A 26,503-nucleotide genomic window follows, 5' to 3' on the forward strand; every position below is an offset into this window, starting at 1 on the left:
TCTGTACATGCTGTGCGTGTGCTCTGCATGTGGGACTCACTTGGGGAAGCAGTGTGCAGCGCTCAGGATCCAGCGCGGGGTGACGATGCTTCCCCCGCACACGTGCTGACCCATGTACTGCAGGCTGACCTGCCACGGCCAGTTCTGTATGGGGGTGCTGCTACCCCCGATAATCCGCTGCCGCTTCTGACTGGCACCACAGGCTGGGGGGAGAACAGAGGAGGAGAGGGGGAGGAAAAGGGAGAGGGGGGGAGAACAGACGGGGAGAGACAGAGAGAGGGGGAGGAAAAGGGAGATAGGGGGGAGAACAGAGGAGGAGAGGGGGAAAGACACAGAAGGGAGGAAAAGGGAGAGAAGGGGAGGGACAGAGAGGGGAGGAAAAGGGAGAGACGGGGAGAACAGAGGAGGAGAGGGGGGAGACACAGAGAGGGGGAGGAAAAGGGAGAGAGTGGGAGAACAGAGGGGGAGAGACAGAGACAGGGGGAGGAAAAGGGAGAGAGTGGGAGAACAGATTAGGGGAGGGGTAGGAAAAGGGAGAGAGTGGGAGAACAGAGGAGGAGAGGGAGAGAGAAGGAGAACAGAGGAGGAGAGAGGGGGGGAGAGAGGGGGAGATTAAGATATAGAGGGTGAGAGAGAGGTGCTAGTCTCTTTTAATGGTGCACTCCCACACAGCTGGCAAGACAACAATTTAGCCGTACTAATAACAAAGATTTAGCCATTTTCAAACATATGGAAATGAATTACTGTGCAAGCCGGATTCTAAATAAGGGAGAGCTTGTTACCCTCGCCTGTCACAGCCAATAAAGGTAAGGCGAAGGGGGGAGGGAGAGAGAGGGGGGAGGAGAGGGGAGGGGGGAAGATGGAGGGGAAGAGGGAGGGGATGGAGGGGGAGAGGGAGGGAAAGGAGGAGGAGGGGGAGGCAGGGAGGGGGGGGAGGCAGGGAGGGGGGGGAGGCAGGGAGGGGGGGGAGGCAGGGAGGGGGGGGAGGGGGCAGGGAGGGAGGGGAGGGGGCAGGGAGGGAAAGTAGGGGGAGGGGGGAGGGAGGGAAAGGAGGGGGAGAGCGAGGGAAAGGAGGGGAAGGGAGGGAGGGAAAGGAGGGGAAGGGAGGGAGGGAGAGGAGGGGGAGAGGGAGGGAGAGGAGAGGGAGGGGGGGAGGGGGAGGGAGGGAAAGGAGGGAGGGGGAGGGAGGGGAAGGAGGGAGGGAAAGGGAGGGGAGGGAGGGGAGGGAGGGGAGGGAAAGGGAGGGAGGGAGGGGGGGAAAGGGAGGGGAGGGGGGGGAAAGGGAGGGAGTCGAGGGGGGGAAAGGGAGGGAGGGGAGGGGGGGAAAGGGAGGGAGGGGAGGGGGGGAAAGGGAGGGAGGGGAGGGGGGGAAAGGGAGGGAGGGGAGGGGGGGAAAGGGAGGGAGGGGAGGGGGGGAAAGGGAGGGAGGGGAGGGGAGGGGGGGAAAGGGAGGGAGGGGAGGGGAGGGGGGGAAAGGGAGGGGAGGGGAGGGAGGGAAAGGGAGGGGAGGGGGGGAAAGGGAGGGGAGGGGAGGGGGGGAAAGGGAGGGAAGGAGGGGGGGAAAGGGAGGGAGGGAGGGGGGGAAAGGGAGGGAGGGAGGGGGGGAAAGGGAGGGAGGGGGGGAAAGGGAGGGAGGGAGGGGGGAAAGGGAGGGAGGGAGGGGGGGAAAGGGAGGGAGGGAGGGAGGGGGGGAAAGGGAGGGAGGGAGGGGGGGAAAGGGAGGGAGGGAGGGGGGGAAAGGGAGGGAGGAAAGGGAGGGAGGGGAGGGGGGGAAAGGGAGGGAGGGGAGGGGGGAAAGGGAGGGAGGGGAGGGGAGGGAAGGGAGGGAAGGGAAGGGAGGGAGGGAGGGGAGGGGGGGAAAGGGAGGGAGGGGAGGGGGGGAAAGGGAGGGAGGGGAGGGGGGGGGAGGAGGGGGAGAGGGAGGGGAGGGAGGGGGAGGGAGGGGGAGGAAGGGGGAGGGAGGGGGAGGGAGGGGGAGGGAGGGGAAGGAGGGAGGGAAAGGGAGGGGAGGGAGGGAGGGAGGGAAAGGGAGGGGAGGGAGGGAGGGGAGGGAGGGAAAGGGAGGGGAGGGAGGGAGGGAAAGGGAGGGGAGGGAGGGAGGGGAGGGAGGGGGAGGGAGGGGGAGGGGGAGGGAGGGGGAGGAAGGGGGAGGGAGGGGGAGGGAGGGGGAGGAAGGGGGAGGGAGGGGAAGGAGGGAGGGGAAGGAGGGAGGGAAAGGGAGGGGAGGGAGGGAGGGGGAGGGAGGGAAAGGGAGGGAGGGAAAGGGAGGGGAGGGAGGGGAGGGAGGGAGGGGAGGGAGGGGAGGGAGGGGAGGGAAAGGGAGGGAGGGGAGGGAAAGGGAGGGAGGGGAGCGGGGGGAGGGGAGGGGGGAAAGGGAGGGAGGGGAGGGGGGGAAAGGGAGGGAGGGGGGGAAAGGGAGGGAGGGGAGGGGGGGAAAGGGAGGGAGGGGAGGGGGGGGAGGGGAGGGGGGGAAAGGGAGGGGAGGGGGGGAAAGGGAGGGGAGGGGGGGAAAGGGAGGGGAGGGGGGGAAAGGGAGGGGAGGGAGGGGGAGAAAGGGAGGGGAGGGAGGGGGAGAAAGGGAGGGAAAGGGGGGAGGGGGGAAAGGGGGGAGGGAGGGAAAGGAGGGGGAGGGAGGATAAAGGAGGGGCGGGAGGGAAGGAGGGGGAGGGAGGGGAAAGGAGGGGGAGGGAGGGGAAAGGAGGGGGAGGGGAAAGGAGGGGGAGGGAAGGATGGGGAGGGAAAGGAGGGGGAGGGGAGGGACAGAGAGGGTGAGGGAGAGAGAGATGGAGGGAGAGAGAGGGAGGGGGAGGGAGGGAAAAGAGGGGGAGGGAGGGGGAGGGAGGGAAAAGAGGGGGAGGGAGGGGGAGGGAGGGAAAAGAGGGGGAGGGAGGGAAAAGAGGGGGAGGGAGGGGGAGGGAGGGAAAGAGGGGGAGGGAGGGGGAGGGAGGGAAAAGAGGGGGAGGGAGGGGGAGGGAGGGAAAAGAGGGGGAGGGAGGGAAAAGAGGGGGAGGGAGGGAAAAGAGGGGGAGGGAGGGAAAAGAGGGGGAGGGGGAGGGAGGGAAAAGAGGGGGAGGGGGAGGGAGGGAAAAGAGGGGGAGGGGGAGGGAGGGAAAAGAGGGGGAGGGGGAGGGAGGGAAAAGAGGGGGAGGGGGAGGGAGGGAAAAGAGGGGGAGGGGGAGGGAGGGAAAGGAGGGGGAGAGGGATGGAGGGAAAGGAGGGGGAGTGGGAGGGAGGGAAAGGAGGGGGAGAAGGATGGAGGGAAAGGAGGGGGAGGGACAGGGACAGGAAGAGAGAGAGAGAGGGGGGGCTTTGCCTGTCTTAATTCTCACACACAAAAGGAACAGCTGGAGTGTTTACAAAGTAACTTTAACAGATGATTAAGAAACACTTAGTAGCAATAAAGGTGTCAATCACCCTGGTGTGATCCTTAACCCTGTCACTGCCGTTAGTACACTTTGCCCCTAGGAGGGACTGCTCCCTTAACCCTTTCACTGCCATTAGTACACTTTGCCCCTAGGAGAGACTGACCCCTTAACCGTGTCACTGCCATTAGTACACTTTGCCCCTAGGAGGGACTGACCCCTTAACCCCGTCACTGCCATTAGTACACTTTGCCCCTAGGAGGGACTGACCCATTAACCCTGTCACTGCCGTTAGTACACTTTGCCCCTAGGAGAGACTGCTCCCTTAACCCTTTCACTGCCATTAGTACACTTTGCCCCTAGGAGAGACTGACCCCTTAACCCTGTCACTGCCATTAGTACACTTTGCCCCTAGGAGGGACTGACCCCTTAACCCCGTCACTGCCATTAGTACACTTTGCCCCTAGGAGGGACTGACCCATTAACCCTGTCACTGCCGTTAGTACACTTTGCCCCTAGGAGAGACTGCTCCCTTAACCCTTTCACTGCCATTAGTACACTTTGCCCCTAGGAGGGACTGACCCCTTAACCCTGTCACTGCCATTAGTACACTTTGCTCCTAGGAGAGACTGACCCCTTAACCATGTCACTGCCATTAGTACACTTTGCTCCTAGGAGGGACTGACCCATTAACCCTGTCACTGCCGTTAGTACACTTTGCCCCTAGGAGAGACTGCTCCCTTAACCCTTTCACTGCCATTAGTACACTTTGCCCCTAGGAGGGACTGACCCCTTAACCATGTCACTGCCATTAGTACACTTTGCCCCTAGGAGAGACTGATCCCTTAACCCTGTCACTGCCATTAGTACACTTTGCCCCTAGGAGAGACTGACCCCATAACTCTGTCACTGCCGTTAGTACACTTTGCCCCTAGGAGAGACTGACCCCTTAACCCTGTCACTGCCATTAGTACACTTTGCCCGTAGGAGAGACTGACCCCTTAACCATGTCACTGCCATTAGTACACTTTGCTCCTAGGAGGGACTGACCCATTAACCCTGTCACTGCCATTAGTACACTTTGCCCCTAGGAGAGACTGCTCCCTTAACCCTTTCACTGCCATTAGTACACTTTGCCCCTAGGAGGGACTGACCCCTTAACCATGTCACTGCCATTAGTACACTTTGCCCCTAGGAGAGACTGATCCCTTAACCCTGTCACTGCCATTAGTACACTTTGCCCCTAGGAGAGACTGACCCCATAACTCTGTCACTGCCGTTAGTACACTTTGCTCCTAGGAGGGACTGACCCCATAACTCTGTCACTGCCGTTAGTACACTTTGCTCCTAGGAGGGACTGACCCCTTAACCCTGTCACTGCCGTTAGTACACTTTGCCCCTAGGAGAGACTGACCCCTTAACCCTGTCACTGCCATTAGTACACTTTGCCCCTAGGAGAGACTGACCCCTTAACCCTGTCACTGCCATTAGTACACTTTGCCCCTAGGAGGGACTGACCCCTTAACCCTGTCACTGCCATTAGTAAACTTTGCCCGTAGGAGAGACTGACCCCTTAACCATGTCACTGATATTAGTACACTTTGCCCTTAGGAGAGACTGACCCCTTAACCCTGTCACTGCCATTAGTACACTTTGCCCCTAGGAGAGACTGACCCCTTAACCATGTCACTGCCGTTAGTACACTTTGCCCGTAGGAGAGACTGACCCCTTAACCCTGTCACTGCCGTTAGTACACTTTGCCCGTAGGAGAGACTGACCCCTTAACCCTGTCACTGCCGTTAGTACACTTTGCCCCTAGGAGAGACTGACCCCTTAACCATGTCACTGCCGTTAGTACACTTTGCCCCTAGGAGAGACTGCTCCCTTAACCCTTTCACTGCCATTAGTACACTTTGCCCCTAGGAGGGACTGACCCCTTAACCATGTCACTGCCATTAGTACACTTTGCCCCTAGGAGAGACTGACCCCTTAACCCTGTCACTGCCATTAGTACACTTTGCCCCTAGGAGAGACTGACCCCTTAACCCTGTCACTGCCATTAGTACACTTTGCCCCTAGGAGGGACTGACCCCTTAACCCTGTCACTGCCATTAGTACACTTTGCCCGTAGGAGAGACTGACCCCTTAACCATGTCACTGATATTAGTACACTTTGCCCCTAGGAGAGACTGACCCCTTAACCCTGTCACTGCCATTAGTACACTTTGCCCCTAGGAGAGACTGACCCCTTAACCATGTCACTGCCGTTAGTACACTTTGCCCGTAGGAGAGACTGACCCCTTAACCCTGTCACTGCCGTTAGTACACTTTGCCCGTAGGAGAGACTGACCCCTTAGCCCTGTCACTGCCGTTAGTACACTTTGCCCCTAGGAGAGACTGACCCCTTAACCCTGTCACTGCCATTAGTACACTTTGCCCCTAGGAGAGACTGACCCCTTAACCCTGTCACTGCCATTAGTACACTTTGCCCCTAGGAGAGACTGCTCCCTTAACCCTTTCACTGCCATTAGTACACTTTGCCCCTAGGAGGGACTGACCCCTTAACCATGTCACTGCCATTAGTACACTTTGCCCCTAGGAGAGACTGACCCCTTAACCCTGTCACTGCCATTAGTACACTTTGCCCCTAGGAGAGACTGACCCCTTAACCCTGTCACTGCCATTAGTACACTTTGCCCCTAGGAGGGACTGACCCCATAACCCTGTCACTGCCATTAGTACACTTTGCCCGTAGGAGAGACTGACCCCTTAACCATGTCACTGATATTAGTACACTTTGCCCCTAGGAGAGACTGACCCCTTAACCCTGTCACTGCCATTAGTACACTTTGCCCCTAGGAGAGACTGACCCCTTAACCATGTCACTGCCGTTAGTACACTTTGCCCGTAGGAGAGACTGACCCCTTAACCCTGTCACTGCCGTTAGTACACTTTGCCCGTAGGAGAGACTGACCCCTTAACCCTGTCACTGCCGTTAGTACACTTTGCCCCTAGGAGAGACTGACCCCTTAACCCTGTCACTGCCATTAGTACACTTTGCCCCTAGGAGAGACTGACCCCTTAACTCTGTCACTGCCATTAGTACACTTTGCCCCTAGGAGGGACTGACCCCTTAACCCTGTCACTGCCATTAGTACACTTTGCCCGTAGGAGAGACTGACCCCTTAACCATGTCACTGATATTAGTACACTTTGCCCCTAGGAGAGACTGACCCCTTAACCCTGTCACTGCCATTAGTACACTTTGCCCCTAGGAGAGACTGACCCCTTAACCCTGTCACTGCCATTAGTACACTTTGCCCCTAGGAGGGACTGACCCCTTAACCCTGTCACTGCCATTAGTACACTTTGCCCGTAGGAGAGACTGACCCCTTAACCATGTCACTGATATTAGTACACTTTGCCCCTAGGAGAGACTGACCCCTTAACCCTGTCACTGCCATTAGTACACTTTGCCCCTAGGAGAGACTGACCCCTTAACCCTGTCACTGCCGTTAGTACACTTTGCCCGTAGGAGAGACTGACCCCTTAACCATGTCACTGCCGTTAGTACACTTTGCCCGTAGAAGAGACTGACCCCTTAACCCTGTCACTGCCATTAGTACACTTTGCCCCGTAGGAGAGACTGACCCCTTAACCATGTCACTGCCATTAGTACACTTTCCCCTAGGAGAGACTGACCCCTTAACCCTGTCACTGCCATTAGTACACTTTGCCCCTAGGAGAGACTGACCCCTTAATCCTGTCACTGCCATTAGTACACTTTGCCCCTAGGAGAGACTGACCCCTTAACCCTGTCACTGCCGTTAGTACACTTTGCCCGTAGGAGAGACTGACCCCTTAACCATGTCACTGCCGTTAGTACACTTTGCCCCTAGGAGGGACTGACCCCTTAACCCTGTCACTGCCATTAGTACACTTTGCCCCGTAGGAGAGACTGACCCCTTAACCCTGTCACTGCCATTAGTACACTTTGCCCCTAGGAGAGACTGACCCCTTAACCCTGTCACTGCCATTAGTACCCTTTGCCCCTAGGAGAGACTGACCCCTTAACCCTGTCACTGCCATTAGTACCCTTTGCCCCTAGGAGAGACTGACCCCTTAACCCTGTCACTGCCGTTAGTACACTTTGCCCGTAGGAGAGACTGACCCCTTAACCATGTCACTGCCGTTAGTACACTTTGCCCGTAGAAGAGACTGACCCCTTAACCCTGTCACTGCCATTAGTACACTTTGCCCCGTAGGAGAGACTGACCCCTTAACCATGTCACTGCCATTAGTACACTTTCCCCTAGGAGAGACTGACCCCTTAACCCTGTCACTGCCATTAGTACACTTTGCCCCTAGGAGAGACTGACCCCTTAATCCTGTCACTGCCATTAGTACACTTTGCCCCTAGGAGAGACTGACCCCTTAACCCTGTCACTGCCGTTAGTACACTTTGCCCGTAGGAGAGACTGACCCCTTAACCATGTCACTGCCGTTAGTACACTTTGCCCCTAGGAGGGACTGACCCCTTAACCCTGTCACTGCCGTTAGTACACTTTGCCCCGTAGGAGAGACTGACCCCTTAACCCTGTCACTGCCATTAGTACACTTTGCCCCTAGGAGAGACTGACCCCTTAACCCTGTCACTGCCATTAGTACCCTTTGCCCCTAGGAGAGACTGACCCCTTAACCCTGTCACTGCCATTAGTACCCTTTGCCCCTAGGAGAGACTGACCCCTTAACCCTGTCACTGCCATTAGTACCCTTTGCCCCTAGGAGAGACTGACCCCTTAACCATGTCACTGCCATTAGTACCCTTTGCCCCTAGGAGAGACTGACCCCTTAACCCTGTCACTGCCATTAGTACCCTTTGCCCCTAGGAGAGACTGACCCCTTAACCCTGTCACTGCCATTAGTACCCTTTGCCCCTAGGAGAGACTGACCCCTTAACCATGTCACTGCCATTAGTACCCTTTGCCCCTAGGAGAGACTGACCCCTTAACCCTGTCACTGCCATTAGTACCCTTTGCCCCTAGGAGAGACTGACCCCTTAACCCTGTCACTGCCATTAGTACCCTTTGCCCCTAGGAGAGACTGACCCCTTAACCATGTCACTGATATTAGTACACTTTGCCCCTAGGAGAGACTGACCCCTTAACCCTGTCACTGCCATTAGTACACTTTGCCCCTAGGAGAGACTGACCCCTTAACCCTGTCACTGCCGTTAGTACACTTTGCCCGTAGGAGAGACTGACCCCTTAACCATGTCACTGCCGTTAGTACACTTTGCCCGTAGAAGAGACTGACCCCTTAACCCTGTCACTGCCATTAGTACACTTTGCCCCGTAGGAGAGACTGACCCCTTAACCATGTCACTGCCATTAGTACACTTTCCCCTAGGAGAGACTGACCCCTTAACCCTGTCACTGCCATTAGTACACTTTGCCCCTAGGAGAGACTGACCCCTTAATCCTGTCACTGCCATTAGTACACTTTGCCCCTAGGAGAGACTGACCCCTTAACCCTGTCACTGCCGTTAGTACACTTTGCCCGTAGGAGAGACTGACCCCTTAACCATGTCACTGCCGTTAGTACACTTTGCCCCTAGGAGGGACTGACCCCTTAACCCTGTCACTGCCATTAGTACACTTTGCCCCGTAGGAGAGACTGACCCCTTAACCCTGTCACTGCCATTAGTACACTTTGCCCCTAGGAGAGACTGACCCCTTAACCCTGTCACTGCCATTAGTACCCTTTGCCCCTAGGAGAGACTGACCCCTTAACCCTGTCACTGCCATTAGTACCCTTTGCCCCTAGGAGAGACTGACCCCTTAACCCTGTCACTGCCATTAGTACCCTTTGCCCCTAGGAGAGACTGACCCCTTAACCATGTCACTGCCATTAGTACCCTTTGCCCCTAGGAGAGACTGACCCCTTAACCCTGTCACTGCCATTAGTACCCTTTGCCCCTAGGAGAGACTGACCCCTTAACCATGTCACTGCCATTAGTACCCTTTGCCCCTAGGAGAGACTGACCCCTTAACCCTGTCACTGCCATTAGTACCCTTTGCCCCTAGGAGAGACTGACCCCTTAACCCTGTCACTGCCATTAGTACCCTTTGCCCCTAGGAGAGACTGACCCCTTAACCATGTCACTGCCATTAGTACCCTTTGCCCCTAGGAGAGACTGACCCCTTAACCCTATCACTGCCATTAGTACCCTTTGCCCCTAGGAGAGACTGACCCCTTAACCCTGTCACTGCCATTAGTACACTTTGCCCCTAGGAGAGACTGACCCCTTAACCCTGTCACTGCCATTAGTACCCTTTGCCCCTAGGAGAGACTGACCCCTTAACCCTGTCACTGCCATTAGTACCCTTTGCCCCTAGGAGAGACTGACCCCGTGCTGCTGGGATGACTGTGCCAGTAACACCCCATGGAAGTCCTTGCATGCTCTGTGTGAGGTCTCAGTGATACTTTGTGGTATCCTATCCCAGGAACATGTACTCACCGGAACATCGCAGAGACACCACGCTGCCTGACGGGCACCTCCTGCAGGATGGAAACATACATGTGAGAGACCCCCCCACCACAACCGCGCTGTGTACATGTGAGAGACCCCCACCACACCCGCGCTGTGTACATGTGAGAGACCCCCCCATACCCGCGCTGTGTACATGTGAGAGACCCCACCACACCCGCGCTGTGTACATGTGAGAGACGCCCCCACACCCGCGCTGTGTACATGTGAGAGACCCCCCCATACCCGCGCTGTGTACATGTGAGAGACCCCCCCACACCCGCACTGTGTACATGTGAGAGACGCCCCCACACCCGCGCTGTGTACATGTGAGAGACCCCCCCATACCCGCGCTGTGTACATGTGAGACGCCCCCACACCCGCGCTGTGTACATGTGAGACGCCCCCACACCCGCGCTGTGTACATGTGAGAGACGCCCCCACACCCGCGCTGTGTACATGTGAGAGACCCCCCCATACCCGCGCTGTGTACATGTGAGACGCCCCCACACCCGCGCTGTGTACATGTGAGACGCCCCCACACCCGCGCTGTGTACATGTGAGAGACGCCCCCACACCCGCGCTGTGTACATGTGAGAGACGCCCCCACACCCGCGCTGTGTACATGTGAGAGACCCCCCCATACCCGCGCTGTGTACATGTGAGACGCCCCCACACCCGCGCTGTGTACATGTGAGAGACGCAACACACCCGCGCTGTGTACATGTGAGAGACCCCCCCATACCCGCGCTGTGTACATGTGAGACGCCCCCACACCCGCGCTGTGTACATGTGAGACGCCCCCACACCCGCGCTGTGTACATGTGAGAGACGCCCCCACACCCGCGCTGTGTACATGTGAGAGACCCCCCCATACCCGCGCTGTGTACATGTGAGAGACCCCCCCACACCCGCGCTGTGTACATGTGAACCGCCGAGACCCTCCAGCCCTGCAATTAACCGCTTCACTGCCAGAGGCGGTAAATAAACTTCCGCTCATTGTGCCGGGTATAAAGTCACTCGGGTCAGAACCAGCATTATAAAGGCCATTGAATTATCCTGCAGGGTACTTTAAATAAACTCGCTCACTGCACTGTCCACTGGATTAAGGGAACATAACTCCTGCAGTGCCACATTGCCCTGCCAGTCTCATGGACAATATGTGCAAGGAAGCCCCCAGGTCTGATAATCATTCCTAGAAATTAGGATTCCAGACTCTCCTGGGTGAAAGCTTTGGTACCGACCCATTAGGTCAGGATTTGGGATATCCTTATGCCGGGATGTTGCCGCCCCCTATAGGATTTGGGATATCCTTATGTCAGGATTTTATCGTCTCCCTATAGTCCCTATAGGATTTGGGATATCCTTATGCCGGGATGTTGCCGTCTCCCTATAAGATTTGGGATATCCTTATGTCAGGATTTTATCGTCTCCCTGTAGTCCCTATAGGATTTGGGATATCCTTATGTCAGGATTTTATCGTCTCCCTGTAGTCCCTATAGGATTTGGGATATCCTTATGTCAGGATTTTATCGTCTCCCTATAGTCCCTATAGGATTTGGGATACCCTTATGCCGGGATGTTCCCGTCTCCCTATAGGATTTGGGATATCCTTATGCCGGGATGTTGCTGCCCCCCTATAGGATTTGGGATATCCTTATGCCGGGATGTTGCCGTGTCCCTATAGGATTTGGGATATCCTTATATGAAGGGTTTGGTACCTACCCTCCGATGGGAATGACCTGGATCCCGAGGTCACTTTGCACTTGCACATTGCTGAAGATGGACGTCCCATTCATTACATTTGTGATGGGCACTGAGGAGGATACGGGGTCTCTGGGGAACAGACAGTGGGGTCGGTGAAGATGATCTTATTCTGTCTATCTCAGCACGTATAATACTGGGGCAGCGGGTATGCAGAGTAGGGGCGTCCCACTGCAAGCTATGGGGTAACTGCTGTGTGTTAGAGGTTCTTCCTATAAAAATCTATGGGGTAAGTGATGTTTGTAAGAGTGTGATCCCATTAACGTTCTCTGGGGTACCTGGTATTAAAGTGTGTGTGGGGGGAGGGTTAATAACAGTGCATATGGCAGTGGGGGAGTGAGTGCATTTGATGGGTATCAGTCCTGCTGCTGTGTCCTATGTGAGCCACTAGGGGTCAGTCACAATTTGTGATTATTGCAGCCTTATTCTGCCACTAGAGGGCAGCCTGTACTAGCCTAGCACAGGTTCATCATAAAGTTGGACTGTGATTGTACAGCGTGTTTGTACAGGTGTGTGTGTTTGTGTGTGTGTTTACAGGTATGTATCTATCGATCTGTATGTATCTTTATGTCTGTGCACAGGTATGTATCCGTATCTGTGTGTGTGTACAGGTATGTATCTGTACAGGTGTGTGTGTACAGGCGTGTATCTGCATTACGGTGTATATCTGTATGTATGTGCATGTATATGTGTGTGTCTGTGCATAAATATGTATGTGCGTGTATATGTATGTGCGTGTGTGTATATATACTGCTGCGGCACAGTTTATTCGAGCATTTGCCCGTTCTGTGCCGCAGCAGTAGCCTGGCGCGCGCCCGAGTGTGACGGGCGCGCGCCGAAGCAGCGGAAGAGCGCCCTCCGATCGGGGCGCTCTCCCTCCCGCTGCCGGGTCCGCCGGGTCCCCCGGAACCCCCTGCCGCCGTCCCGCAGATCGCGGGACACCAGGGCTCCCTCGGGGAGCCCTGGACGCGCGTGCAGGGGGCGCAGGCTCCCGAAGACGCGTGACCGCGCGTCTATGACGCGCGGCACGCCGAGGGGCGGCCACTAGCAAGCCGGGAAATCTCCCGGCTTGCGGATCTGGCCGCACTGCGATAAAGTGTGTCGCCAGTGTACAGTGGTTGACAAATCACCAAAAAATCTACTCGCCACACAAAAAAATCTACTCGCCACCTAGTACCAAACGTGTGCTGCTTGGGCCAATATTTACTCGCCCGGGGGTTAAATCCAATCGCCCGGGGCGAGCAAATGTATAGGTTTGTCGAACACTGTATATATATATATATATATATATATATATATATATATATATATATACCAGCTGATATACCCGCTGTTGCCCGGGATGTAATTTTGGGGGGCGGGTGACAGGGTTGGGCTTCTCCCCCCCTTGACAGCTAGGCGGTGGTGGCTCACTGGGGGGTGCGTGTGGGGATTGGTGGGGGGTGCGGGTGGGCGGGAGCGTAGTGACTGGGTGGGTGACTGACTGACTAGATGGGTGACTGACTGGGTGGGTGACTGGGTGGGTGGGTGACTGACTGGATTGGTGGGTGACTGACTGACTGGGTGGGTGACTGACTGGGTGGGTGGGTAACTGGGTGGGTGACTGACTTAACTGACTGGGTGGGTGACTGACTGGGGGGGTGGGTGACTGACTGGGGGGGTGGGTGACTGACTGGGTGTGTGGGTGGGTGGGTGACTGACTTTGTGGGTGACTGACTGGGTGACTGACAGGGTGGGTGACTGACGGACTGGGTGGGGGACAGGGTGGGTGGGTGACCCGGGAAGGGAGTGTTCATCGGGCGGGAAGGCGGACATTTTGAGTGTGATGATGAGGTGAAGTTGGAAATGTTGTGTGCGGAGCGGAGAGAGGGTGAAATTGCTGACGGGAACGTGGAGCGTGGAGCAGTCGTGAAGGCGCAAAATTTGAGGGGGTAGCGGCAGACATGGTGCTGACTCCGCAGGGGTGATAGTCTCAGGTAGGTTAAACTTACCAAGGTCACTGTGTGACTCCGCAGTGTGTGTGTGTGTGTGTCACTGTGGAGTAGGTGTGTCCGTTATGTCAGCGTACCTCTTGGCCAATAAGAGTCGTGGGGGAGGAGGGCCATGGGGGCGGGCGGACAGAGGGACCAATGAGAATCCCTACATCTACTAACAATCAAATACTTTTCAGTTTTATATATATGAGATATATACAGGAGAGAAAAAACACAGGCGCAAATAGTGATAAGTGAAAACCGTTGCAAAGTATCAGGGAAGAATTAATAGCATATGGACGAAACCAATGAAGATGAATCTGAAATAATAAAAAAGAAGCAAAATATGGTGAAGTACAGTAAGCTTGTATTCTTCAGAATGCGCAAAAGACAAAAGGCTACTTACAAAGTAGCAGATAAAACAGGCGTGTAGGATATCAAGATCCTCTCCTCACTGCTGATCTGTATGGCGGCTAGTTGGTTCTGGCTCCACCTGGAACGCAGAGACTCCGCACAGGCTCAGATGTGTCTGCAGCTGCCTCCAGTGTTGTCCTGGCTATCCCTCCAGTCTCGCGGAATTGCGAGTATGACGTCAGCGCGTTGTTGTATCCGTTGAAGGGAGGAATCGGCATACACTGCCCAGCTAATACTAGACCAATATTGCCAGATAGAGCTAAGAACTCAGAGAGTCAGGGAGACCTTAAGGAAATGCTATTCCAGCCTCCACCGTACGCGTATCATCTTGAAAAAGACTTCATCAGGGGTAGGCGATACGCGTAGGGTGGAGGCTGGAATAACATTTCCTTAAGGTCTCCCTGACTCTCTGAGTTCTTAGCTCTATCTGGCAATATTGGTCTAGTATTAGCTGGACAGTGTATGCCGATTCCTCCCTTCAACGGATACAACAACGCGCTGACGTCATACTCGCAATTCCGCGAGACTGGAGAGATAGCCAGGACAACACTGGAGGCAGCTGCAGACACATCTGAGCCTGTGCGGAGTCTCTGCGTTCCAGGTGGAGCCAGAACCAACTAGCTGCCATACAGATCAGCAGTGAGGCGAGGATCTTGATATCCTACATGCCTGTTTTATCTGCTACTTTGTAAGTAGCCTTTTGTCTTTTGCGCATTCTGAAGAATACAAGCTTACTGTACTTCACCATATTTTGCTTCTTTTTTATTATTTCAGATTCATCTTCATTGGTTTTGTCCATATGCTATTAATTCTTCCCTGATACTTTGCAACAGTTTTCACTTATCACTATTTGCGCCTGTGTTTTTTCTCTCCTGTCTATATTTCCATTACTATTGTGTATAGTATTAACACATTGGCAGCACTTAATGGTACATTGTCTGGTTATAGTGTTTTAATTGCGCACTTTGTTATTCTATATTCTCTGTATAGATATATACCCGCGGAACCCCAGCTGTGCACACACGGCCTTCGCGCGGCCGCTCTCCCAGTTGTCCGAGCAAATCAAACTCCAACTGCGACTGGACGTTATATACAGCTGCAGGACGGATCCAGCCTCCGAGAGTCGGACTGTGACAGGGGAACACAGGAGGGAGAGGGGGGAGGGGTAACACGGGAGGGAGAGGGGAGGGGTAACACGGGAGGGAGAGAGGGGAGGGACATGGGAGGGAGAGGGGGGGAACACGGGAGGGAGATGGGGGGAACACGGGAGGAAGAGGGGGAGGGGTAACACGGGAGGGAGAGGGGGGTAACAAGGGAGGGAGAGGGGGGGTAACACGGGAGGGAGAGAGGGGAGGGACACGGGAGGGAGAGAGGGGAGGGACACGGGAGGGAGAGGGGGGGAACACGGAAGGGAGAAGGGGGGGGAACACGGGAGGGAGAGGGGGGGGGACACAGGAGGGAGAGGGGGGGGGACACAGGAGGGAGAGGGGGGGGGACACAGGAGGGAGAGGGGGGAACACAGGAGGGAGAGGGGGGGAACACAGGAGGGCGAGGGGGGGTAATATGGGAGGGAGAGAGGGGAGGGAGAGGGGGGGGAACACGGGAGGGAGAGGGGGGGAACAGGGGAGGCAGAGGGGGGGGAACATGGGAGGGAGAGGGGGGGAACACGGGAGGAAGAGGGGGGGAACACGGGAGGGAGAGGGGCGGAACACGGGAGGGAGAGGGGGGAAACGGGAGGGAGAGGGGGACACGGGAGGGAGAGGGGGGACACGGGAGGGAGGGAGAGGGGGGGAACACAGGAGTGATAGGGGGTACATGGGAGGGAGGGAGAGGGGGGGAACAAGGGAGGGAGAGGGGGGAAAACGGGAGGGGGGAACATGGGAGGGAGGGGGCGGAACACGGGAGGGAGAGGGGTGGAACATGGGAGGGAGGGAGAGGGGGGACATGGAAGAGAGGGAGAGGGGGGGAACACGGAAGGGAGGGAGAGGGGGGGAACACGGGAGGGAGAGGGGGGGAACACGGGAGGGAGAAGGAGGGAACACGAGAGGAAGAGGGGGGAACACGGGAGGAAGAGGGGGGGAACACGGGAGGGAGAGGGGGGGAACACGGGAGGGAGAGGGGCGGAACACGGGAGGGAGAGGGGGGACACGGGAGGGAGAAGGGGGACACGGGAGGGAGAGGGGTGACACGGGAGGGAGAGGGGGGACACGGGAGGGAGGGAGAGGGGGGGAACAAGGGAGGGAGAGGGGGTAACATGGGAGGGAGAGGGGGAACACGGGAGGGAGAGGGGGGGAACACGGGAGGGAGAGGGGGGGAACACGGCAGGGAGAGGGGGGGAACATGGGAGGGAGGGAGAGGGGGGACACGGGAGAGAGGGAGAGGGGGGAACACGGGAGGGAGAGGGGGGAACACGGGAGGGAGAGGGGGGAACACGGGAGGGAGAGGGGGGAACACGGGAGGGTGAAGGGGGGAACATGGGAGGGAAAGGGGGGAACACGGGAGGGAGGGAGGGGGGGGGAACACGGGAGGGAGGGAGAGGGGGGCATGGGAGAGAGGGAGAGGGGGGGGGAACACGGGATGGAGGGAGAGGGGGGGAACACGGGAGGCAGGGAGATGGGGGGAACACAAGAGGGGCGGAACATGGGATAGGACACACACACATGTGGGAGACATGTCATTCAAGATCCATATAACCCGCAGTGGCTAAAAAATATCCTACAACTCCGCACAGATCCTATAATGTCTATACCCAGGTTATCTCAGTAACGAAGCAATGAGGGGGCAAATCTAAAGAAAAAGTCACCAGCGCAAAAAACATGTTCCAAAATAGAAAAATATTGGACCGGTACAAGCTGAGGGCAGTTAGCCGGGAGCGGGTGCATTCCCTGACCGGTACTAGCTGAGGGCAGTTAGCCGGGAGCGGGTGCATTCCCTATTCGGTACAAGCTGAGGGCAGTTAGCCGGGAGCGGGTGCATTCCCTGACCGGTACAAGCTGAGGGCAGTTAGCCGGGAGCGGGTGCATTCCCTGACCGGTACTAGCTGAGGGCAGTTAGCCGGGAGCGGGTGCATTCCCTGACCGGTACTAGCTGAGGGCAGTTAGCCGGGAGCGGGTGCATTCCCTATTCGGTACAAGCTGAGGGCAGTTAGCCGGGAGCGGGCGCATTCCCTGACCGGTACTAGCTGAGGGCAGTTAGCCGGGAGCGGGTGCATTCCCTGACCGGTACAAGCTGAGTGCAGTCAGCCGGGAGCGGGTGCATTCCCTGACCGGTACTAGCTGAGGGCAGTTAGCCGGGAGCGGGTGCCTTCCCTGACCGGTACAAGCTGAGGGCAGTTAGCCGGGAGCGGGTGCATTCCCTGACCGGTACTAGCTGAGGGCAGTTAGCCGGGAGCGGGTGCCTTCCCTGACCGGTACTAGCTGAGGGCAGTTAGCCGTGAGCGGGTGCCTTCCCTGACCGGTACTAGCTGAGGGCAGTTAGCCGGGAGCGGGTGCATTCCCTATTCGGTACAAGCTGAGGGCAGTTAGCCGGGAGCGGGTGCATTCCCTGACCGGTACAAGCTGAGCAGTTAGCTGGGAGCGGGTGCATTCCCTGACCGGTACTAGCTGAGGGCAGTTAGCCGGGAGCGGGTGCATTCCCTGACCGGTACTAGCTGAGGGCAGTTAGCCGGGAGCGGGTGCGTTCCCTGACCGGTACAAGCTGAGGGCAGTTAGCCGGGAGCGGGTGCGTTCCCTGACCGGTACTAGCTGAGGGCAGTTAGCCGGGAGCGGGTGCGTTCCCTGACCGGTACAAGCTGAGGGCAGTTAGCCGGGAGCGGGTGCATTCCCTGACCGGTACTAGCTGAGGGCAGTTAGCCGGGAGCGGGTGCATTCCCTGACCGGTACTAGCTGAGGGCAGTTAGCCGGGAACGGGTGCATTCCCTGACCGGTACAAGCTGAGGGCAGTTAGCCGGGAGCGGGTGCATTCCCTGACCGGTACAAGCTGAGGGCAGTTAGCCGGGAGCGGGTGCATTCCCTGACCGGTACTAGCTGAGGGTAGTTAGCCGGGAGCGGGTGCATTCCCTGACCGGTACTAGCTGAGGGCAGTTAGCCGGGAGCGGGTGCATTCCCTGACCGGTACTAGCTGAGGGCAGTTAGCCGGGAGCAGGTGCATTCCCTGACCGGTACTAGCTGAGGGCAGTTAGCCAGGAGCGGTGCATTCCCTGACCGGTACTAGCTGAGGGCAGTTAGCCGGGAGCGGGTGCATTCCCTGACCGGTACTAGCTGAGGGCAGTTACCCGGGAGCGGGTCCATTCCCTGACCGGTACAAGCTGAGGGCAGTTAGCCGGGAGCGGGTGCATTCCCTGACCGGTACTAGCTGAGGGCAGTTAGCCAGGAGCGGGTGCATTCCCTGACCGGTACTAGCTGAGGGCAGTTAGCCGGGAGCGGGTGCATTCCCTGACCGGTACAAGCTGAGGGCAGTTAGCCGGGAGCGGGTGCATTCCCTGACCGGTACTAGCTGAGGGCAGTTAGCCGGGAGCGGGTGCATTCCCTGACCGGTACTAGCTGAGGGCAGTTAGCCGGGAGCGGGTGCATTCCCTGACCGGTACTAGCTGAGGGCAGTTAGCCGGGAGCGGGTGCATTCCCTGACCGGTACTAGCTGAGGGCAGTTAGCCGGGAGCGGGTGCATTCCCTATCCGGTGGTGAGTGGAGCCAGACATGAGGTGGATCAGCTGGTCTGCACTGCAAACTACTGAGACGGGAACTGCCTGCCCTGAGGAGCTGAGAGCGGGGGCTTTCCCTATCAGCATTGCTTGAATCACAGTACTGCTACTTTTTGTTGCCTTTGCTAACAGCTGCATTCACAACGCACAAGGAGCCTCTGGTAACTTTGTATCGTTTTCATTTTATGTTTGCTTAACTAATCTAGTGTTTTTCATAGCACTCATTTGTGTTTCTTTTATTTCTATATAAAATATTTTTCTATTTTGGAACATGTTTTTTGCGCTTATATCTTTTTCTTTACATTTGCACCAGTGGATGTTTTGAGTCATCTTAATATACCTGCTGTCTTTTTCATGGTCCTAGTTACATATACCGTATATATTTATATATCTATATATTTTTATTTTCCTATCACTTTCAGCACCTGGCTGTGAAAGTTTAACATAGCTGATTTGGTGCGCACTACACTACCCCTTTTTCTTCTTCGCAGCAATGAAGGTGTTGTTACAAAGCAACTCTGAGATGTCCGCCATCTTTAATAAAACCATCAATTTAATTATTTTGGGTCACTGCTGCTTTCACCCTTTTGCAGGCTGGCAGCGATGCATTGTGGGTGGCACCCACCTTGAGAGGTCGTGGTAATCTCGGCGGGCTGCACACAGCGTTGCTCGTCCTCGCCGCCCGCACAGTCGGACTCGCCATCACACCACTTGTCCAAGGGGATGAACTTGAAGGACTTGAGGCAGAAGAGGTAATAATTATCCAGGACCACCTTAACTACAAAAGAACGGAAAATCAGGGAGTGCAGGCACAGCAACCAATAAAAAAGATCTGCGGGGGTGGGGCTAGTACAAGGGACTGCCCCTAGGGGTGGAGCTAGGAGTTGGACCGCCCCCGAGGAGCTGGAACTAATTGATATGAACATTGGGTTTTAACATGCACACAATGACAACCACAAAGGGACACAGATATTGTGTCACACGGTGAAAGGAATACACAACACGCAATGGTACACACAGTAAAATATACACATGCACAGCGACACATGCCCGTATTTACTAAGCGGTGCTATTCCATAAGATACATTCTGACACTACTGAGAGACACATTGAAATAAACACTTTGTGTTAGTGTCTCTCAGTAGTGTCACACACACACACAGTGTCACAGTATTTCTGCACTCACTCAGTATGGATATGACAACGATTGAAGCCAGAATCAGGACAACAGCCGTGATCGGGACACAGTATTTCTTAACCACAGAGCCACGACTCCTCTTGTTCCTCACAGGGGGAGCGCCGACACCCAACCTGGGGTCCCTGGCAGGTCTAGGGGTCCCTCGGACAGGACCAGGGGTTCGAGTAGGACCCGCAGCCCGTGTGGGAGCTGTGGGTCTTGTGGCCGGTGCTGTGGGTCTCGTGGCCGGGGCTGTGGGTCTCGTGGCCGGGGCTGTGGGTCTCGTGGCCGGGGCTGTGGGTCTCGTGGCCGGGGCTGTGGGTCTCGTGGCCGGGGCTGTGGGTCTCGTAGTCTCAGGGGGCAAGGCTGCTCTTTCTGATCCGTCCTCAGCACCTGGAATAAGAAGCAAATCTCAAATGAGATGGGGAGCGAATGTGACAATTAATGGAAACATTCTGACTGACCGAGACTGCCCTCCTGAACAGCGAGAGTGCCCTCCCAAACAGTGAGACTGCCCTCCCAAACAGCGAGAGTGCCCTCCCAAACAGCGAGAGTGCCCTCCCAAACAGCGAGACTGCCCTCCCAAACAGTGAGAGTGCCCTCCTACACAGCGAGAGTGCCCTCCCAAACAGCGAGACTGCCCTCCCGAACAGCGAGACTGCCCTCCTGAACAGTGAGACTGCCCTCCTACACAGCGAGAGTGCCCTCCCAAACAGCGAGACTGCCCTCCCAAACAGCGAGACTGCCCTCCCAAACAGCGAGACTGCCCTCCCAAACAGCGAGACTGCCCTCCCAAACAGCGAGACTGCCCTCCTAAACAGCGAGACTGCCCTCCCAAACAGCGAGACTGCCCTCCCAAACAGCGAGACTGCCCTCCCAGACAGCGAGACTGCCCTCCCAGACAGCGAGACTGCCCTCCCAAACAGCGAGACTGCCCTCCCAAACAGCGAGACTGCCCTCCCAGACAGCGAGACTGCCCTCCCAGACAGCGAGACTGCCCTCCCAGACAGCGAGACTGCCCTCCCAGACAGCGAGACTGCCCTCCCAAACAGCGAGACTGCCCTCCCAAACAGCGAGACTGCCCTCCCAATAAAGGAGACTGCCCTCCCAAACAGCGAGACTGCCCTCCCAAACAGCGAGACTGCCCTCCCAAACAGCGAGACTGCCCTCCCAAACAGCGAGACTGCCCTCCCAAACAGCGAGACTGCCCTCCCAAACAGCGAGACTGCCCTCCCAAACAGCGAGACTGCCCTCCCAAACAGCGAGACTGCCCTCCCAAACAGCGAGACTGCCCTCCCAAACAGTGAGACTGCCCTCCCAAACAGCGAGACTGCCCTCCCAGACAGCGAGACTGCCCTCCCAGACAGCGAGACTGCCCTCCCAGACAGCGAGACTGCCCTCCCAGACAGCGAGACTGCCCTCCCAAACAGCGAGACTGCCCTCCCAAACAGCGAGACTGCCCTCCCAATAAAGGAGACTGCCCTCCCAAACAGCGAGACTGCCCTCCCAAACAGCGAGACTGCCCTCCCAAACAGCGAGACTGCCCTCCCAAACAGCGAGACTGCCCTCCCAGACAGCGAGACTGCCCTCCCAAACAGCGAGACCCTCCCAAACAGCGAGACTGCCCTCCCAAACAGCGAGACTGCCCTCCCAAACAGCGAGACCCTCCCAAACAGCGAGACTGCCCTCCCAAACAGCGAGACTGCCCTCCCAATAAAGGAGACTGCCCTCCCAAACAGCGAGACTGCCCTCCCAATAAAGGAGACTGCCCTCTCAAACAGCGAGACTGCCCTCCTAAACAGTGAGACTGCCCTCCCAAACAGCGAGACCCTCCCAAACAGCGAGACTGCCCTCCCAAACAGCGAGACTGCCCTCCCAATAAAGGAGACTGCCCTCCCAAACAGCGAGACTGCCCTCCCAATAAAGGAGACTGCCCTCCCAAACAGCGAGACTGCCCTCCCAATAAAGGAGACGGCCCCCCAATGAAGGAGACAGCCCCCCAATGAAGGAGACAGCCCCCCAATGAGTAAAGTCACTGGAACCCCCCTTCTCTGTCTCCTGGACACACATTTTCTATCTTGCATTTTTTGCACCCACAATCGGGCTGCGCAGATGTTCGCCGCGTACGTGTAGCGTACCCTGAAACCGCCCATTGTATATATTGCAACGCAAGCGCAATTAGACACATTCACATAGTATTATTATTATTATTTCAGCCTGTGAGGAGACCCGCGGCCGCGCTTACCTGCCCTGTTCAGGGGACTTTCTATGTCAGCATCTTCCTCTCGCGCACTCTGCAGAAAGGGAGAAAGGAGGCCTGAGAGTTAGGGGCGTATCTGTCAGTGACACACACACACACACACACACACACACACACACACACACACACACACACACACACACACACACACACACACACACACACACACACACACACACACACACACACACACACACACACACACACACACACACACACACGAGAGGGGCTCCCTCAGTCTGCCAGTGTCACACACACACGGGGATCCCTCAGTTTGTCAGTGGCACACACACACACACACACACACACACACACACACACACACACACACACACACACACACACACACACACACACACACACACACACACGAGAGGGGCTCCCTCAGTCTGCCAGTGTCACACACACACGGGGATCCCTCAGTTTGTCAGTGGCACACACACACACACACACACACACACACACACACACACACACACACACACACACACACACACACACACACACACACACACACACACACACACACACACACACACACACACACACACACACGAGAGGGGCTCCCTCAGTCTGCCAGTGTCACATACACACACACACACACACACACACAGGAGAGGGGCTCCCTCAGTCTGTCAGTGTCACATACACACACACACACACACACACACACACACACACACACACACACACACACACACACACACACACACACACAGGAGAGGGGCTCCCTCAGTCTGCCAGTGTCACACACACACGGGGATCCCTCAGTTTGTCAGTGGCACACACACACACACACACACACACACACACACACACACACACACACACACACACACACACACACACACACACACACACACACACACACACACACACACACACGAGAGGGGCTCCCTCAGTCTGCCAGTGTCACACACACACGGGGATCCCTCAGTTTGTCAGTGGCACACACACACACACACACACACACACACACACACACACACACACACACACACACACACACACACACACACACACACACACACACACACACACACACACACACACACACAGGAGAGGGGCTCCCTCAGTCTGTCAGTGTCACATACACACACACACACACACACACACACACATACACACACACACACACACACACACACACACACACACACACACACACACACACACACACAGGAGAGGGGCTCCCTCAGTCTGCCAGTGTCACACACACACGGGGATCCCTCAGTTTGTCAGTGTCACACACACACACGGGGATCCCTCAGTCTGTCAGTGTCACATACACACACACAAAAGAGGGGCTCCCTCAGTCTGCCAGTGTCACACACACACACACACACACACACACACACACACACACACACACACACACACACACACACACACACACACACACACGAGAGGGGCTCCCTCAGTCTGTCAGAGTCACACACACACACACACACACACACACACACACACACACACACACACACACACACACACACACACACACACACACACACACACACACACACACACACGGGCTCCCTCAGTCTGTCAGTGTTACACACACACACACACACACACACACACACACACACACACACACACACACACACACACACAGGAGAATGGCTACCTTAGTCTGTCAGTATCACACACAGGAGAGGGGATCCCTCCGTCTGCCAGTGTCACACAAACACACGAAAGGGGCTCCCTCAGTCTGTTAGTGTCACACACACACACACACACACACACACGCGAGGGGCTCCCCCTGTCACACACACACACACACACACACACACACACACACACACACACACACACACACACACACACACACACACACACACACACACACACACGAGAGGGGCTCCCTCAGTCTGTCAGAGTCACACACACACACACACACACACACACACACACACACACACACACACACACACACACACACACACACACACACACACACACACACACACACACACACACAGAGAGAGGGGCTCCCTCAGTCTGTCAGTGTTACACACACACACACACACACACACAGGAGAATGGCTACCTTAGTCTGTCAGTATCACACACAGGAGAGGGGATCCATCCGTCTGCCAGTGTCACACAAACACACGAGAGGGGCTACCTCAGTCTGTGCGTGTCACACACACACACACACACACACATACACACACACACGCGAGGGGCTCCCCCTGTCAGTGTCACACACACACACACACACACACACACACACACACACACACACACACACACACACACACACACACACACACACACACACACACACACACACGACTCCCTCAGTCTGTCAGTGACACACACAGTGAATAGAAGTAAAGTGAATAAGATGCTCTTATCTGGAAGTGTTATATAGAATATAATTAATGTGATATAAATATATAGTAATCGAATATATTAATATAGTGCTCCAAATAGTGATAATACAAAATGCAGCTCAAACCCCTTTTAGAGGCTGATCCAGAAGCCTCTTCAAATCAGTGGTGTGTGTGTGTGTGTGCGCGTGTGTGTGCGCGCGTGTGTGTGCGCGTGTGTGTGTGTCACTGGGCGGTGGAGATTGGGGAGCGCAGATATCACCAAAAAATGAAAAATACAACAATGCAGTTAGATACCCAACAAGCTCTGAGAAACCCCAAACATTACCACGCAATATATATATATTTATATATATGTGTATATAAGTGTCAAAAGGAGTGCTAGTGGGCGTGGCTAAATGTATACAACAAAAAAAACAAATAAAGAAGCCCAAAGTTACTTCCAATGTGACAAAAATACACAGAGCAATAATACCTATACTGTATATCTCTTGAAAAAGGATCACTTAGTTTAACTCTTTGGCCAAAGCGTCTTAAGCTGCTGCCACTTCAAGGTATGACCGTTAGCTAGGGTTGCCAGGTGTCCGGTTTTCACCCGGACAGGCCGGTAATTCTGATTCCTGTCCGGTATCAAATCGGTATTACCATTGTTACGGCGGCGGAGGCAGTGGCAGCGCAACCGCGGCAAGTGAGATGGCGGCAGCAAGCACGAGGGCGGGCGGAGGCAGTGAGAGGGCAGGGGCAGTAAGCGCGAGGGCAGGGGCAGTAAGCGCGAGGGCTGGTGCAGGGGCGGAGGCAGTGAGAGGGCAGGGGCAGTAAGCGCGAGGGCTGGTGCAGGGGCGGAGGCAGTGAGAGGGCGGAGGCAGTAAGCGCGAGGGCTGGTGCAGGGGCGGAGGCAGTGAGAGGGCGGAGGCAGTAAGCGCGAGGGCTGGTGCAGGGGCGGAGGCAGTGAGAGGGCAGGGGCAGTAAGCGCGAGGGCTGGTGCAGGGGCGGAGGCAGTGAGAGGGCGGAGGCAGTAAGCGCGAGGGCTGGTGCAGGGGCGGAGGCAGTGAGAGGGCAGGGGCAGTAAGCGCGAGGGCTGGTGCAGAGGGCGGAGGCAGTGAGAGGGCAGAGGCAGTAAGCGCGAGGGCTGGTGCAGAGGGCGGAGGCAGTGAGAGGGCAGGGGCAGTAAGCGCGAGGGCTGGTGCAGAGGGCGGAGGCAGTGAGAGGGCAGGGGCAGTAAGCGCGAGGGCTGGTGCAGAGGGCGGAGGCAGTGAGAGGGCAGGGGCAGTAAGAGCGAGGGCTGGTGCAGGGGGAGGAGGCAGTGAGAGGGCAGGGGCAGTAAGCGCGAGGGCTGGTGCAGGGGCGGAGGCAGTGAGGACAGGGGCAGTAAGCGCGAGGGCTGGTGCAGAGGGCGGAGGCAGTGAGAGGGCAGAGGCAGTAAGCGCGAGGGCTGGTGCAGAGGGCGGAGGCAGTGAGAGGGCAGGGGCAGTAAGCGCGAGGGCTGGTGCAGGGGCGGAGGCAGTGAGAGGGCAGGGGCAGTAAGCGCGAGGGCTGGTGCAGAGGGCGGAGGCAGTGAGAGGGCAGGGGCAGTAAAAGCGAGGGCTGGTGCAGGGGGAGGAGGTAGTGAGAGCGCAGGGGCAGTAAGCGCGAGGGCTGGTGCAGGGGCGGAGGCAGTGAGAGGGCAGGGGCAGTAAGCGCGAGGGCTGGTGCAGGGGCGGAGGCAGTGAGAGGGCAGGGGCAGTAAGCGCGAGGGCTGGTGCAGGGGCAGAGGCAGTGAGAGGGCAGGGGCAGTAAGCGCGAGGGCTGGTGCAGAGGGCGGAGGCAGTGAGAGGGCAGGGGCAGTATGCGCGAGGGCTGGTGCAGAGGGCGGAGGCAGTGAGAGGGCGGAGGCAGTAAGCGCGAGGGCTGGTGCAGGGGCGGAGGCAGTGAGAGGGCAGGGGCAGTAAGCGCGAGGGCTGGTGCAGGGGCGGAGGCAGTGAGAGGGCAGGGGCAGTAAGCGCGAGGGCT

At 56.7% G+C, this 26,503-nt stretch overlaps 1 protein-coding gene across 1 annotated transcript in view; it reads right to left on the minus strand.

Annotated features, from left to right (window-relative positions):
- LOC142497007 (transmembrane protease serine 4-like) overlaps positions 1 to 26,503 on the minus strand; it is a 52,245-nt gene that overhangs the window by 10,312 nt on the left and 15,430 nt on the right. Inside the window, exons 2-8 of the mRNA XM_075604213.1 lie at positions 22,164 to 22,212; positions 19,928 to 20,311; positions 19,367 to 19,519; positions 15,041 to 15,170; positions 11,617 to 11,727; positions 9,883 to 9,923; positions 41 to 203 (exon numbers count right to left, since the gene is read on the minus strand). Of these exons, the coding sequence (XP_075460328.1) occupies positions 41 to 203; positions 9,883 to 9,923; positions 11,617 to 11,727; positions 15,041 to 15,170; positions 19,367 to 19,519; positions 19,928 to 20,311; positions 22,164 to 22,212 (1,031 nt within the window). The remainder of the gene's footprint in view (positions 1 to 40; positions 204 to 9,882; positions 9,924 to 11,616; positions 11,728 to 15,040; positions 15,171 to 19,366; positions 19,520 to 19,927; positions 20,312 to 22,163; positions 22,213 to 26,503) is intronic.

Source organism: Ascaphus truei, chromosome 6 (assembly GCF_040206685.1).
Source record: "Ascaphus truei isolate aAscTru1 chromosome 6, aAscTru1.hap1, whole genome shotgun sequence".
NCBI classification, from domain to species: Eukaryota; Metazoa; Chordata; class Amphibia; order Anura; family Ascaphidae; genus Ascaphus; species Ascaphus truei.